Here is an 18,374-nt window from a genome sequence, read left to right on the forward strand (position 1 = left end):
GCCTGAAATTGAGGAAGGCCATGGAATTACAGAGACAAGAGAGCGCCAGAAGAAGGCGGGAGAGAGATTGCATGATGGCGCAAACACGAACATGGGTGACGTTGACTTGTGGAGGCTAAAAGCCAACGCGACGTTAAAAGCTAAAGTGCTGTGTGTCCGAATGGAAATTAAATTATAATTTTAAAAATAATTTTATAATATATAAAATAATATGTGGAAAATTTTATTTTGATTTATAAAAAATATTTTTAAAAATTTTAAGAATATCCAAAACATCTAGATTTATGAAAAAATAATGACTTATGATTTACAAATCGAATTAATTACATGTGATTAGATTGTAAGATTTGAAAAAATTACCTTGTAAGGATTTTTTTATAGTAAAAGTTTATTTTATAGAAAATTACTTTGTGACAATTTTTCCACGATCAACCAAAATATGTTTTATATGAAAAATTGAACATTTGATAAGAATAATCTAAAGAGTCAGTTATATATTTAAAAAAAAAAAGGTAATGGTAGGAATTTCGGCCAAGAATTTGATTAAAAAAAATTATGAATAGTTTGATTGAAGTTAGCCATAATTATATGAACTAAAAACTGTTTTTTTTTCTAAGTTACAAATCGTGTATGACACATATTAGTAGTATATCTCATTAAACATTTTATTAGTATATTGACTGATATATTTGTATTATATGATTGATTTTTTTCCTTTTTGTAATTTGCATGCTTCTAATCATTGGAGAAAATTCCTTATGTATAATGATGGAAAAGGATTATTCATGTGATAATTACTATTTAACAGTTGAAATATCTATATTCAATATAAAATATAAAAAAAAAATCATATTATTAATAATTCAAGTGGGCCTGAACCAATAAAAACGGTAGGAGGAGGCAACACCCAATTCAATGGGCGGGAGAACATTGGATTTTTCCATGAGAGCCTGAGAGGCATAACTAAAGGCCGTGTTAAAAAGAGCCACGCTTGTGTGGTAATGCTTGGCTACGGTTGCGGCTGTTAGTGAGGTCTCGATTTCCGTTAAACAAGCTGGTTTATCCGCCGTTGGTTCTGGTGGCAAAAAAAAAATGCGCCCGTTTTTTGTTTTAATAATGACGTCATTCTCGTTTACTTGCTTGCTTAACGCTACTATCTCTTACTGTTAATATAAGAGTCTGTTTAATATAAAAGCCTATTTAACTTTTATTTTGATACTAAATATAAAATTTTAATCTATTTTATCTCTCATATTTATCCATTTTTTCAAGGTAATTCTTATAATAAGAATAATTCTAACTAATACACTTGATTAGTAAAAATAGTTTAGTAAAGAAAATGCATTTGTTACAAATAACTAACTTAACTAGTTCTCTTAATCTACTCAAATTAGTTAATTAGGTCTTATATTAAGAATTGGAAGTAATATTTTTTATCATTAGTATAAGATTCAGTTGACTAATTTGAAAGAATTAAGAAAGTTACTAAACTACTTAAAATATTTATATTTATCATTTTTTAAAAACTAATTTACCTTACTTATAAATTGATATATAATCTAATGATATACTACCTCCGATCTTTAATATAAGAGTTTGTTTGACTTTTATATTGGTCCTAAATATAAGATCTCAATCCACTTTGTCTCTCATATTTATCCTTTTTTTTTTCAAGGTAGTTCTTGTAATAATGATAGTTTCAACCAATTTGATTAGTAAAGATATTTTAAGACAGACAATACCTATTTATTACAAATAACTAATTTAACTAGTTTTTTTAATCTACTCAAATTAGTTAACTTGCTCTTATATTAAGAATCAGAGAGAATATATAAACATATTAGATAGATCATAAAATATTATAATTAAGTAACTTAGTAACTTTCTTAAACTTTTTAAATTATAGTCAATTTCATCACACTTTCAGACCTTCTTGAACCTTTGCATTAGGAAAAATCAGTGCGTAATTTTATATGAGTAATTTAATTACTAAAAAAAATTTTAGAAGTGAGTAACATGCGGCTACAAATCTAGAAAGCAATAACAGGTTCATACAATAAAAATAGTTAACATAATTATGAATAAATATTCACACTCATCAAGTGTAACTTTTAACATAACCCATAATTTTTTTTTTTAGAAAAAAGGTAGTTGATGATTAGTGTAATTTACTAATTACGAAAAAAAAAATCAGACCTGTTTTATTTGAGTTGCATTTTCAATGAGATACAAAACCAACGATCTAGTTCACGAGTTCATTAAATTTTCGATCGTTGAATATTATAGAATATGCTAGTTAGTTTTGAATTTTGAAGTGTATTACAATAAAGTAATTTGCATATTTACTGATTTTGAGAATCTTAGACATTTTAGGAACCAATTGTTATTCAGCTTAGCCTTGTGCCTTCACCAAGAAGGCAGTTCAAGTCCCAACATACAGCTGACACACACACAGAAAAAAGCGGAGATGGATTTAGTCAAGTGTCCAATTCAATACTCAAAGTGCAATTTATTGGAATTGGGAATTTTTTAATAAAATGACGCTATAAAAAATAAATTAGTTTTTTTTTAAATGAAGTTTTATTATTCAGTCGACCATTGTATCCAGATTCATGTCGGACGCAGTAGATTATAAGGGTGCCTCAAAAAGTTGGATATTGGATTTTGTGATATGATATCACTTTGCACAAGTTGAAGCTGATTTTCAGGCACCAAGTTTTGGGATACCAACTCACCTCAATTCATGTTTATGTGTGATTTTTTTTGGGACAATTACTGTAAATTCCTGTATAAGTAATCTAATCATTAAAAAAATCTCATAGTAAGTGAACAGTATGTAGCCTATGTTACCAACTTACTGTGAGATTTTTTACTGATTAAATTGCTCATGTGAGAGTTCATGTTAATTCTCTTTTTTTTTTATTAGTATGAAAAAAATACATTTATACAACGGGTTTTTCATAATAGTTATTGCAAAAGTAATATAAAAAGTATAATAGGTGGCACTTTCAGAAATAAGATGTGAAATTGTTGATTTTTCTTTAACATTGATTCCATTTATACCAATCGGTTGCATGAGTATGAATGATTTTATTTTAATTTTATTACACATCATTAATGATATGTTACACCCAACAAAAGAAAAGTTATACTTATGGATCATAACTGTACTTGTTCAAATCTAGATCTTTTTAACCAATTAAATTTTTAAACAAAGACTTTTAACCAAATTTTTCTTTATTCAAAGTGCAACTGAGCAACCACTTGATTAACCCTTTGAGGATCAAGAGATCTTGAAAAGGTATGCTTGCTGAGTGAGATTTTTGGATGGTTTTTATTACGCCACAGTAACTGCATCTGAATCGTGAACATTGAGGTTCAATTGCCAATGTACAAGCGTGAACATAAATTTTATTAATACTTTTGATGGTTTTAACATAATTCAAACTCCTGTATCCATAAGTCAGCTTGAGTTTCTAGTCATTCATATGTTTTAATCATGATATTAAAATTTAACTTGAGTCTATTGGTTAAACTATGTGAACTAGTAAATTATTTATTAGCCTGTTTGGCTAAAAGTTTTTGGGTAAGTTTATTGGATTGAATTTTTGTCTCCGTTTACTAAAGGAATAATGACAAAAAAAGAAATTGGAATTTTTTGAAAATACCAAATAAAGAATGTCAATAAAAATTTGTTGTTATTTGCAAATTCAAACTTATTAATACCAAATAAAGTTTTGTTACCAAGAGAGCGTTTGGGTAGAAACAAAATCATGGTTTTGAAAGTATTTTTACGATATACGAAGTAAATATGTGGAAGAATTTGTATTAATTTGCGGAAAAATGCTATTGAGAAGTGCTTTTGGGATTACTCAAACTTGATTTGGAATTTGCAATTTTCAACTTTTTTTTCTATCATTTTCCTTTTACTAAATTAGAAGCATTGTCATTTTGAATTTGAAAAAAAAAAAGTTGTTCTTCATGGTGGTGTTTCAGTAATAATTCTGTTTTATTAAATTATGTATGATTTACATACAATCACCGTCCTGATTGGTTCAATTATCAATCCAAATTAAGAGCCTTAGCTTTAACCATATGTCGAGACCAAATGGGCATGATTGAAAATTTAAATGTCCTAAGAGAATAGGTGAGAGACATCTTAAAAAAACCCATTTTTATTTCTGGCTGTGGTTTTTTTTTTTTTTGGGGGGGGGTGTGGTGGCTGTATCTTCATCAGCCTCAAGAGAATGTTTCATTGAGCATAGGAAAAATATTGAACAAAGTTGTGTTGAATATGGATTGTACTTGTATAAATCTGCACATAGTATAACTTATAAACAATATCATCCATTTCCACACTTTGTGTAGCATGCATACACACAGCCGAAATAAAAAACCAAAGCCCCAGAATCCAAATACACACTGGTTCTCCTTCAAGACCCATCAAATCCCTGGCCTTTATCTCCCATTCATTACTGGATGCGAAGATGGTGATATTGTGGCTGCTGGCAGTATCCCCCAGCGTCTGCAAGAGCATGGACTTCTCCACAAACTCAGCGAGTTCCATGTAATGCAAGTCCTAAAGAGCCACCAGAACTGAGTTGGAGTTTATCTGACCTGAGCTCACCAAAGACAGAGATCGATGACCTGAGATTTGGCATTTCTGACAATGAAGGGGGAAACCTCAAGAAGTTTGGCCTTTGAAAAAGAATCAGCTTTGAAGGGGGATGCAATAGACATAAGCAAAGTGATAGGAAGACGAGAACAATGTAGGGCTTGTAAGTAAATTTCTGGAAGATATGTAAGAAGAATTTTGTCTTATGAAACATAGAAGTGTTTTTTTTCGGCACTAAAAAAGTATTTGAGTGAAATCAAAATTATAATTCAAAAGTACTTTTATAGTACACAAAGTAAATATATAAAAGATTTTATTTTGATTTACAGAAAAATGCTTTTAAAAAGCACTTTTCACTAACCCAAGCAGTCCCTAGAAGTAAGATATACACTGTTCATGTTATTCACTAAACCCAAATACTTCCGAGATGGGAACACTGTCATATTTCTTTCTTGGGGTGGATTGCTTGGACAACAGCTTCAATTTCTTCTTTCACTCTTTCAAAGACATTCGGGCCTTTAACTTCATCATTAGGGGTATTCTCGTCAATATCATCGCTCAACCCATGAGTTTCTCTGTGATGACGGTGAGGTGACTTGTGGTGGATAATAGCATCAATTTCTTCCCTAGCCCTCACAAGAATATTTCCTTTCTTTGCGTTCTTTTCTGCCAAACAACAAAAATAATCCAAAGACTTTCGGCCAACTCAGAGACTTATAGCTGATACAGTGATTTTCAGTGACATGCAAGGAAAATTTTTCTTTCGACCATAATCAGGTGTTGGGATATCTTCCTTCTTTATACTTATACAATGGTACACACATTTTTCACTAAAATGGGAACTGAACTCCACTTTTGGTACCCTTTTGTACAGCGGTTTAACACGAAAACACAAGAAAGGATCATGGAGTAACTTGCATGGTTCTTGGAAAATAGAGTGTGGCATCTGAAGGAAGCATAAAACAACAATAAAAATGCAGGTGTATACAGTACTTCCATACCGATTCGTATGTTTAGTTAATCAAACAGGAAACTAACATCATAATAATCACATATAACTTCCACACAAGAAAATCCCCAAATAATTACAACACCAACTCACTGCCTTTCAACAACAAAGAATTACTTCCACATATGTTGACACCATTAATTCATAGTACTTAATCTCGAAATGACTAAGCAGAGGAACATTTCTAACCATAAAAGCATACCTTGAGGTGAACCTGGGATTTTCTGTTTATCTTTGGACTCTGCCACTTTATTTTCATTCCTGTAGTAGATATCATAGAAAAAAAGAAAAGAAGAAATCCGACTGGTCAAATTCGATTAAAAGGAAAGGCACAATCATAAAAGAGGGTATAATTTCAACCTTTTGCCATGGGTTGGAGAATCTTTCTTGTGACGGAGTACCTGAACAATAGCTTCAAACTCCTCCTTTGCTCTTTCAAAAACATTTGGAGCCCTAACATCATCTATTGAGGCGTTCTCTTTGCTGTTATTAGTTTTCAACCCATTAGTTTCTCTATGATGGGAGTCTGATTTTTTGTGATGCGCTATTGCCTCAAATTCTTCCTTTGCTCTTTCAAGCAAATTAGGTGCTTTTACTTCCTTTTCACCTGTCAGCAGGCAGAAAATCATCCAACCAAATACTAGATAATTAGGCATTCACATGGAGTCAAATTTTCTTGTTCCCGAATGAAAACATGAACATGTCGCTATTAGGATATCCAATTAAAACTAGACTCATTGAATCTTCATGATCAGAGACAGATAATTTATTACAGGACGAGGAAAAACCGAATCCTTCAACATCCCATCTTGATTGGACCGAGAGGACCCACCCGCCACAGCAATAAAATCAAAACAAGAAACACATACTTGTATCTTCTCAAGTGTTTCAGTTTTCCAAAATACAGTCCCTCCCTCTCTACGTGCCAATCTCTCTTCAAACTTGCATAATAAATTTCATTTCATTCGTACAAGAACGGAACCCAAAAAACACTCATTTTTGAGGATTAAATGCTCCAGAAACATAAATAGGTGTGTACGAAATACAAGCAATCGCACATCAAACTAATGCCCATTTCATTTCGAACAGTAATCACTCATAAATTAATAATCTATTCGCCATAATCGTACCTGAGGCTGAGTTTGTTGGCTTGGATTTGGAATCGGCCATGGGAGGTTTATAGCCGGCTGACGAAAAAAGGTGGAGAGGGATTTTGCGACGTGGGATTCTGCGCAATTTTAAATTTTTAATGCAGTGATGGAAATACGGCAATGGTTCAAGACTCAAGACAGATCAGAGGGTCTGACCAAAGGGGGCAAAAAAAAAAAAAAAGGACAGATCAGAAGGAGTTGTCACAGACGGGTTTAAGAGATAACAAGGGCCTGTTTGGTTTGAGGGGAGGGAAGGGGAGGGAGAGGAGGGAGGGGTAGGAGAGGGGAAGGGAGTTTTTATCCTCACGTTGTTTGGTTTGATTAAAAAGGAGGGGAGGGGAAGGTATTTAATGATCCCTTGTTTGGTTCAAGGAGGGGAGGGGAGGGATAGTAATAATCAATTTACCATTTTACCCTAACATATTAGTTTATATTTTTTATTGATATATTATATAAATTAATTTATATCTTAATTTAAATTATATAATTTAATAAAAATTCAGTCTTATCATGTTAATATGTGTATTAAAAAATTGGTATAGTAATTTTTTATTCTAATTAATATAATAATATATTTAAAATAATCAAATTAACAAATTTTATATGCTCTAAGAAAAATGAAATTTTATTTTCTTTGGGCTATCTTTTTTTCCAGCTTTAAAATATATTTAATAAATAATATATTTATAAAAAACAATTAATTTTATATATTATAATTTTTTATTTAAATAATTTTTTATTTATAAATAATTTTTAATATATTTTTAATTATAATAATGTATATATTTTTTATTTTTTTACTTAGGATAATATATTTTTTATTTGAAATAAATATTATAATAATATATTTTATGGGTAGAAGTGGAATATTAAAAAAACCATAAGGGCATAATGGTCCAAAATTTTGGCTCCCCTCCAAAAACCCCCAATTTGGAGAGGAGCCAAAATGGGGGAGGGGAGGGGACATTTTAGCTCCCCTCCCCTCCAAAATTTTTAACCAAATGAGGGGAGGGGCTCATTTTCCCTCCCCTCCCCTCCTCTCCAACCAAACACACCCTAAAAGATCGAAAGGTTCCCCTGTTAAGACAACGCTTAGTACTTGGTAGTTGGTCCTGATCCGCCAAATACGAGTTCTTTGCTTTTGTGTTTTCAGTTGTCTGGGTGGGTACTGCAGAAGAACGTCCATTCCATAATCAAGACAGATTATCAGGAATCTCTTTTTTTCGACCCCTACATATACACATAGGCATGAACTACTGATTCTTAGTAGAACATCTTGTTTGATTTTTATTTTGATTATAAATATAAAATCTTATTATACTTTGTCTCTTATATTTGTGTATTTTTTTCTACAATAGTCCTTCTAATAATAGTAGTTCTAGTCAATATACTTGATTAGCAAAGATATTTTAGAAAAAATGATGCCTATTTATTATAAATAACTAACTTAACTTATATCTTTAATCTCTTCAAATTATTCAATTATTTCTTATATTTAGGACCGGAGGTAATATTACATATGGGTAAACCCCATTGTTGTCAAACTCACGAGTTGACTTTCTGAGTTTAATATTTTTACATTTTTAGTTAACAAAATTGTGTCGATTCACTCTTAAACTTGTGATAACTGTAAACTCAATTAACCTTACGAATTTATTTACCGAGTTTATCGTTTTTATGTTTTAAGCTTATAAAATCGTATCAACTCGTTCTTAAGTTCATGCTAATTTTTTGGACTTCGTTATGTTTAGTGACTTTATATATGAATTTTATAGAAATTTTTTTATTGAATGTGATAAATTATGAACATTGATGGATATAATTTCAATTATTTAAATTTAAAATATATTTAAATGAAATTGTTCTTATGTTTTATATATTAATTAATTAATTATATACTTTTAATATCATTTTATTAATAAAAATAAATTTTTACAAGTTCATAATTTGAGTTTACGATTTGAGTTTGTCTCATTCTTACGAGTTTGTTTAAACTCGTGAGTTTGACAACCTTGGTAAACCCACACTAACCAAAAATCAAATCGGATTCAATTTTGATTTTTCGTTTGGTTTTTTCAGTTTTTCGTCAATTATATGATTTTTATTTTTTTAACAACTCAGTTTTTTGTGTTCTGTCCCATTATTAGAAAAAGAAATTGGTTATACTAGAAAAATCAAATACATATATATAATAAACTCCTCCGGTATTTAATATAAAACCTACTCCATCCGTTCCTAAGTATAAGATCCTCTTTTTTGAATGGATTTATCCCCTTTTTATAAGATTCTCTTTGAATTTGTCTGAACATTTAATGCATTGTTAGCTATTTTACCCCTAATAAATTTCATATATTGCATTAAAGACAACATTCTCTCTCTATTTATCTCATTATTACTCTCTTACATTTATTAGGGTATATTTGGAAAAAAATTATATTTGTTACATATTAATTGCTTTTAATTAATTTTAACTGTTTTTTTAAAAAACACAATTTGGCCAAAATGTTCTTATAATTAGGGACGGAGTAGTATTAAACTAATTTGATTACATTAAAGAAGTTAGGTAAATTAGTTAATTATAAGAAATATGACATATTTTTTCTGAAACATCATAATCATCTTTCTTAATATCATCTCTCCTTCTTCCACCTAATTATGGTTGAAGGTGTATCATAAGGATAATTTAAAAAAATTAATAAATATAATAAATAAATCTTATATTTAAAACTAAAATCAATTCAATAAAGATTGTTATAATAAATATGTGTGTGTGTGGGTTATATGTGAGCTTAAACAATGAGCCTGTATAAATATGATTATAATAAATATTATTATAATAAAATATGATTAATTAATGGTTATAATTGTGTTTTATTTATTTTTCTAATCTAAAATCACCTTTCACATTTATATATTTTGGTTAACCAAATCGAAAGATTTCAGTTGATTTGGCTTGGGTCCGTTTGGTTAATTGATTTGGGTTCAATATTTAAAATGGGTTCGATTTGATTTTCTGATTAATTCGATTATCAATCAAAACCAAATCAAAAAACTGAATATTCACCTCTAGTATTATGTGTTGTCCACAATACATGTGAGCGCTCCCGCTGGATTCAAACATTTGTTTATTATATTGTGAGAAACTAGTTTGATTAATTTTTTTGGTAAAAAAAAGTTTAAATGAGTTGAGTTTCGAAAACTCACAATAACCAAGGCTTGTATTTAGATTCAAAAAGTATTTATAAAATTAATTACATTTCGTCCACCAGTAAAGTTTTTAATTTTTCATATATCGCCATAAGATTCAAAATCTTTAATTTTATTTGTTAACAAGCAAAATCATGAAGGGTCCCAAGAACAAAATTGAACTATGATTGACAAATAATTGGGTCTTACGGAGTGTTTTTTTTTGGGGGTAAAAAGGCCTCATAGTTCATAAGCCCAATGAGACAAAATCACATCCAACATATCCTATTCCCCATTAATCAATTCTTGGATTCGTCATTTGTCTCTAAACCCCACAACATGTCTTCCTGTTGTTCACTTTCCTGTGGGATGTATGCTCATGAATTGCAGATTCGTCACTTATTTATTGAAGCATGACTGGAATATCTGTTTAGTTTATGAATTGGATCCATATCGAACTTTCCATATACGTATGTAGGTCCTGCTCAAGCAATTTGAAGTATTGGTGCTTCATGTTACTCAAAGCCTACCTCATAATATGATCAGGCTTTCTTTCACCATCACCAGCTTCGAACGCATTCCGGCAATCTTTGAGTAAAGTGCATCAAGCAAATAATTTGAGTCCTTTTCAGTTATATCAACAGGGAGTTTCTGCTTACGTCTCAGACGAATTAAAAGGAACTTCAAAACTTGTTCAAACATCCATCCAAAAGGAGGTACTTTCTTCTTTACCAATCTTTCTTCCAAGATCATCTTCAAACCAGGGAAGAGCTACCTTTTTATGCGCTCCTCCTGGCTTTCAAGGCTTTCACCCACAAGGTGGTCTCTATTCTTCACAAGTTTTCAATATAACATCTTCATTTTTTCTCTTGGGAGGTTCTCTATGCCCAAACCTCCTTCTTGCCTAACTTTTTACAGAAATTTTGTTTTCTCTAAATTATATTATTCATGACCAGAATTAAAAATAAAAATCATAGCTTTTTGAATACTATTTTAGTCATCCATTTTATGAGAAGAAGTAAATGTTATCTAAATTGATCTTTCTGAGAAATGTTCAAGTGCTTGTTTGGATGGAAGGTAGGCTTCTCCAAAAGTAACTTTTTGCTTCCAAAATTGAATAGAAAAAAGTGTTTTGCCAAGAACAATTGGTTAGTTTGGCAAAACAGAGCTTTGGTGTGCAAGATCAAAAGCATATTCACCAATACATTTTCTAATCTCTGCAAGATTTGCCAGAAAAGATCTAAAACGTATTTCATTCAAAATTCCATAGAAGTTGAGAATTTAAGCTGATTGGCATGCAAATACTTGTACGAATCAGTCACATTTCTTTATTTTGCTCATCAACTCTGCACTCTGCTTCCGATTAGATGTCCCTCTTCTTCTTCTTCTTATTGAAGTTATGGGGTGTGATTGGTCCGAAAGAAAAACCTCCAAACAGGTCGTGGCTTGTTGCCACGCTTGCAATTCTTCCTCTTCATCTTCAGTAACTTCATCTTCACTCTCACCCTTCCTCTTCCTTCTATCTTCTCCGTTTGCTTTATGCCCAACATGTTCCACATGACCTCCACGTCTCTGTAACCACAAATTTCCACTTCATCTCTCAGCTTCACCAATCCACCTCCATCGCCGCCGCCTGCTCTGCCGCAGCCACCACCTGCGTTGTCAAAACAGACCATATATCCCATCAAACATACCAGAATAATTTCCTCCAACAAATCCTCTCCTCTATCAATCCCCACTTGAAACTAGTAAAACCGGGGGGGGGGCATAAGGAGGAGGAAGAGACTTGAAAGTTACGATTTTTAGGAGAACCCACCTAAAGATCTGCGAAGTTTGAGCAGAGCAGGGACAAGACTCCAAGTTCGTCTCAGCTTATGCCACCAATTCATCCTGTTCGTAACAATAATAATGATGATAGAAGAAGAAGGAGATGCAGAAGGAGAGAGAAGAGAAGGAGGCACCGAAGGTGGTACACGTGGCAAGCGGGTGGATCGGCATTTTGCTGACGCTGTCTGAGCGTCTGCGTGAAGTTCTGGAAGGTAATGGGATCTGACTCGGTTTGGGTTTGGCTTTGCATCAAACATACAAGAGAGAGGACGAATCAGTGGAACTCAAAATAAGAAAATGATTGTTATAAAAAGTGGGTTTTGATTCGGCTGCTCTCGCCACTTCCATATGTTCCTGTGTCTCAGAGCGGTGTCTGAACCTTGAACAATGCTCCATTGTAATGGTGCACGTTTCTGCGCGGCGACTTTGCCATAAAGAAAAGGTGTTCAAAGAGCCCAGAAGCTTATAATGCGATTGATTGGTAAGAGTGGAAGAGGATAAAGATGCAGTTCCAAATAATTTAGATGGGAAAAACACTTGCTACTATTAAATATACATTTATCTAAAGTTGATAATATTTGAACATGAATTAGTGACTAGAATAGAAATCAGCTATCTTTATGTCTATCTTTCAATTATGTATATAGCATTGAACATGGATATCATTCTTACCTTGGCCATTTTTAATATAGGCAATTTCATAATATTTACTTCTTTGATAAATACTTTATTTATGAGGCACTTTCAGCATGTTTTAAACAAACAAACAAAAAACTTTAAACTGCATTAAATTTTTATTAAAATATAATAATTTTTTAATTTTATCCTTATTTAATATATACACTTTTAAGAAAAAGAATCAGTTTCGATGCTTATTACAGTGATAAATACTATGATGCTCATCGTTATAGTAAAATCTACATTATTTAAATACAATTTTAATGATTTAAATTTAAAATTTTTAACTAATGATTTTAAATAAAGAAATTATTTTTTAGAAACTTACAGTTAAAAGATTACATTTATTTTGGATTATCTATCTATTAAAGAAATTTAAAAAAAACAGATATAAAAAATTAAATCTCAATCATCCATATTAAATTTAAATGGTTGAGATTTGATGAGCATTATGGTGCCTATCACTGTGATGAGCACTAAAACTGGTTCCTTAAAAAAATAATTATCTATAATCTAATAAATTAAAGATAAAATGGTATATTCATACTAAAAATTTAATGAAATGACTTATAAATAGGATCCAAAAATATTTTTCTCTCTATCTTATAAATAGGACTAATAGAGTATTTGCTATTTACTTTAGTTTTTCAATATTATAGTTTGGTTAAATGGGACATTCATGATCTTTTAGCCTTGCTGGTAGCTTCTGTCCCTTGCTGGCATGGTTACTCGTGTGTTTCTGTGGCATGCGTTAACCATTGTTCATGTCATCTAAGTGAAAGTTGTCGTTATTAGGTTTTATTTCTACTCCATGTTCTGATCCGATCATCACAAGTTCGGTCTCATACTCATGGCCAGAAAGCTTTGGACCTAGTAAAGGATAATTGTCTAAAGAGATTAGGGCTGTAAATCAAACGTGGGTCAAATCTATGGAGGCCCAAAATGTGGCCCAAAAAGGCAAATCGATAGAGAAAAGGATCAAATCTATGGAGGCCCAAAACTCAGGCCCTGATGCCATGTTAATAAACTAAAGCACCATGTAAGTGGCCTATTTAGGGGTTATTATTTCCTTAATAGTTCAACACATGTATTCTTTTACTTGCTTATGCATTTATAGCGCAAGACTTTACTACCAAAGAAAATGAGAAATTTTTCTACCAATGCTTTCTTTTTAATGGTATTTTTTATTTTTTTTCTATTTAAAAAGACAATCACTAACGACTAGATATTTATAAACGAAATCAAATCATGACCTTTCATTTATAGAAGAATTTTTATTCATATATGAAAAAATCAACTATTTATTGATGAAGTAATTGAAGTGATTCACCATGTGATTTACATTGCCTTCCCCCTCCCTCAACATAGAGAAGCTCATTAGAAACAAAAAAAAAAAAAACAGAAGAATATGGAAGGGATCAAGGGTTAAGGAAATGTCACTTAAATCCCAATTAATTTAACAATACTTAGGTTTCAAATTTATTGTAAAAAGAACTGGAGTGTACCACCCCAATTTTTATTACAAGTCACTCACAATTTGTTCTCACATATAAAAAATATAGTAAATTGATAAAAAAGTTTTAAATTTATTTTGATTAAAGTTTTTTCTCTTTATACATTTACAAATCATTTTTAACTCTCTTTTCTCTTTATCCCTTTCCAACTAAAATTAAATAAGGATAAAATTAAAAAAAATATAATTAAATATCTTAAAAATGACTTATATCTAAAACAAAAAAATTCTCTATAAAAAACTTATAATAAAAACCAGAGTGATATATGGTGAAATATAGGACAATTAAATTTCATATTTATTATATAGACGAACGAACCTACATATATGCTAAAATATGCAGATGGGGTGATCAAAAAGGCTAATTAATGATAGAAGTGGTCATTAATGGATAGCATGTTAATAATTAATAATGTACCCCCTGCCCATTTCAATTTTATCTGAATAATGTACACCGATTTCAGCTTCATGGGTTATCACAAGATTTTGGGTTCTGAATAATGTGCCTGATCCATTTTAGCTTCACCAGGTATTACAAGATTTTAGTAGTAAAGTAGATATTTATACACATACTCATACACACACAGAGGTGGTCAAATTAATAATGGGCATCATTTGTTAGGACTGCACTTGTGCAGTACTGGCCTTGCTTAATGCTCAGCTTGACATTTACTCGTAAAAGCCCTAATCATTCCAAGCTAAAAACAAAAGGGTTTGATAGGCTAAAACAGGGAGGGTGGGTTTTTCTTGCCCAAGTGGTAACGCCATACATACAGGCAAAAAAATCTCCATGCGCGAGTGGCAAATGAAAAAGGGAAGATAATTGTTTTGATAAAAAAATAATAGATAAAATAGTAATATTAAATCATATATTATTATAATATACATATATATTCTTCCGGTCCTTCATATAAGACCTAATTGTTGAGTTGATTTTGATCCTAAATATAAGACATATTTCTCATATTTATCAATTTTTCTAAATTATTCCTACAATACTCCCTCAATCATAATTAAGTAGAAGAGAGAAGGGAAATATTAAAGAAGATGATTATAGTGTTTAGGAGAAACATATCATATTTTTTATAATTAAATAACTTACCTAACTTTTTTAATCTAATCAAATTAGTTAAATAAGTCTTATATTAAGAATCGAAAGAGTATATATTCATATATATATATATATATATATATTTTAGACAAGGCCAAACAAGCAGAGTAACATGCCTTGCACATGACTCGACTAGAGGTGAGAATCAGGGCTGGCTCTTCAGGGCTGACGGGCTTAAAAGGGCCGGCCCTCCAGGGCTGAAATTTTAAAAATATCCCAATTTGCTAGGTCTGGCTCTTAAACTACAGGGTTTAGAGCCGGCGCGCGGGCTTTTGGCCCCTTTAAGAAAAAATACTATTTTTTATATTTATCATATTTTTTTATAAAAAATAAAAATAACCCAATGAAATTATTAAAAAAAGACATAAATATCAATAAAATTAAGTCACAAATATAAAATATCATCATATATAAATATCCATCAACATCTAAGAACATCTAAAACATTCATTAACAAGATAACAACATCCAAAAGTTTATCTACAGTGCAATTGTGCAATAAATAAATACTATCATTAATCTTTTGAAACTTCATCATTACTATAATTAATTACTCTTCTTCATAAGTATGCTTTTCTTTGGTAACAAAAATATCAAGTTTTTCTTCTTTATAGGAATTTTATTTTTAAATTTTACAATCTAGCTATTATTTTACTTTAATGTGAGAAACATTGTTGTTGAAACTCATGAATTTCTAATTCAAATTATACAATCACAAGTTATATAAGTATAAAAATACTCTATGATCAAATATATATATATAGTTTAAAAATATCAACACATATAATATAAATCAAATCATTATTAAAATCCAAATTAACCCATTTTTTAAAAATGTAATTGGATAAATTATTGTCTAACGCTAAATTTAATTTTAAAATGATAATAATAACTAAATATTTGAAATATTATTAATAATGTAAAAAATTAATAACATTAGAATTATCTAAAAAAAATTTAAAAAACAAAAAAAATTTATAAAAGGATAGGTCAGCGGCCCTTCAGGACCAGCCCTTTTAAGCCCTTAGCCCTTAGCCCTCAGCCCTCCAGGACTTATTTTCCATTTGAAGGGAAAAATATCAAGCTTGATCCTCATAATTTCAGGGCCTAAACAGATCAGCCCGACGGGTTCGGTCTGTTTTTCCGGTTCTAGACCCGACCCCGCCCGCAGTTAGCCTTCCCCGATCGGACTGAGCATTTTTCCTTGGGTTGAGGCGAGCAAGCTGAAGGGTCGGACCACATGAACATGCCCATCATTTGATGGCTCTTATCAAAACAATGCATTAAATATTCAGCCCCAAATTGCTGGCCAAAAAAAAAAAAACTATTCATCCCCAAATTAAAGAAAGCAACGCATTAATTGTTATCCCTGCCCTTCCCTGCCGCAATATTTAAAGAAATACCATCATGCATGAGATGATAAATTGATGATGACATTTATGTACGTAGGTGGCCCAAAAAAGAAGATAATGACATTTATGTAATTTTATAGCATAATAGCCTGTGCCATATGGTTACCTTCTCTCCTTTTTTATATATGTATGTATATATTACTATCAAGAGGAATCAATATAGCAATATACATATTTATTATAAATAATTAATTTAACTAATTTTTTTTATATCAATTAGCTTTCCATAAATCATTCTTGATTCAGGGGGTGCATATATTTTTTAATTTTGCTCTTATTAGTTTTTAAGTTTATGTTACTGTTTTGTTTTTCTGGGTTCTTTTTCAGTTGTAATTAGGCTTCCGTAATTGTCCACGGTTTTATCATGTAAAGGTGTGAATACTTTATGTACCATTTCACTTTTTAAATAAACCTGTCTTTAAACAAAAAAAAAAAGACAAAAGTTGACTGCCAATGAATAAACTATTCCCATTTGGACATTATCCATTCATTCATCTACACTAGAGACCAGGAAAGCACGAAGAAGGAATTAAAAGCTGACCATCCAACTTTACCACAAAATAAAATAATTTGATGATAAAACACGTGGTTTTGAAAAAAAAAAAAAGGAAAAGAAAAGGTTAGGTTGGTTGGCTCAAAAAAAAAAACAGAGAGAGAAAAAGAAAGGAAAAAGGGCTAGATTCCAAAAATTAGAGGACAAATTAGTTATTGTACTCCTCCCGTCTTTAATATAAGACCCATTTAACTAATTTGATTAAATTAAGGAAGTTAGGTAAGCTAGTTAATTATAAGAAAAGTGATACATTTTTCTAAAACACCATAATCATCTTTCTTAATACCCCTATTCTTCTTCTACTTGATTATAGTTGAGACAGTATTTATAGGGGTAATTTAGAGAAAATTGATAAATACAAGAAATGGGTCTTATATTTAGGACCAAAACCAACTTAAAAATTGGATCCTATATTAAGGACCGGAGGAATATAATTTATTCTCCGCCTCCCGATAATTATTCCACGTAATATATTAAACCCACGCGCTTTGCCATTGGCAAATTGTTTTGCAGCAGCAGCAGCAATAATAATAATAATATTATTATTATTATTATTATATTATTATTATTATTATTACTCTTACTATTGTAACAACCATATAAGTTGACTTGTTAAGTGTAAAAAATTTAGTCCGAAACCATTTATTAGGATGGTTCCGATATTGGGATACAGAGATGAACTTTATTTAGGATTCCTTTTTCCAAGTAAGTCGATATGGCAAGATCCCTAGCACAAAAAAGGCAAAAAAGGAATTCAGAATTAAATTCTTATGATTTAATAAATACTAGTTTATAAAATATCAATTTTCTTGCTTGAAAATATGACAATTGACAATTGAGTCTTTGGAGGTTGGAGGTAAATGAAAGACTTGAATATTTGGAAAATAAAAAAAAAGTGTGGCAAAAAAATATCTTTGGAAAAAGGAAAAACATTTAATAATAAATGACCTCCACATATTTTTATATAAAAACGAATAAAAGGAAACAAGATATGCCTCCATAATTTGAACCTAATCTTTAGACAAGAAAGCAACAAGTCGGTCTCACATAAAGATATATTTAATGTATTATTAATAAAGACAGTCATTACTAATTTTATAAAAATTTCTTACCAAATATCAATAACAATAATCACTTAATAAGAATTTTAATTTAACAAATAACATCAGAAGTTAAAATAATGAAAACTAATTTCGCTGATAATAATTTTATCATTTCACACGATAATTTAATTTCAGAATAGTTCCTAAAAAATTCATAGAAATTAATTAAACCATTTTAAGGGAATGGTCGGTTAAAAAAAAAAAAAGAGAGTCATT

General features: G+C 30.6%; 1 protein-coding gene across 1 annotated transcript; it reads right to left on the bottom strand.

Moving 5' to 3' along the window:
• Positions 1–4,299: 4,299 nt before the first annotated feature.
• On the bottom strand, positions 4,300–6,913 carry LOC114743410 (uncharacterized). Its single transcript, XM_028931619.1, has 5 exons — positions 6,755–6,913; positions 5,985–6,231; positions 5,827–5,885; positions 5,007–5,281; positions 4,300–4,617 (listed from the first exon to the last, which is right to left on the bottom strand). The coding sequence occupies exons 1-4, from the start codon at positions 6,792–6,794 to the stop codon at positions 5,055–5,057; spliced, it is 573 nt and encodes a 190-aa protein (XP_028787452.1). The 5' UTR covers positions 6,795–6,913; the 3' UTR covers positions 4,300–4,617; positions 5,007–5,054.
• Between the last annotated feature and the right edge of the window lie 11,461 nt (positions 6,914–18,374).

This window comes from Neltuma alba, unplaced genomic scaffold (genome assembly GCF_004799145.2).
Source record: "Neltuma alba isolate B1F8T4 unplaced genomic scaffold, ASM479914v2 tig00004016_pilon, whole genome shotgun sequence".
Lineage (NCBI taxonomy): Eukaryota > Viridiplantae > Streptophyta > Magnoliopsida > Fabales > Fabaceae > Neltuma > Neltuma alba.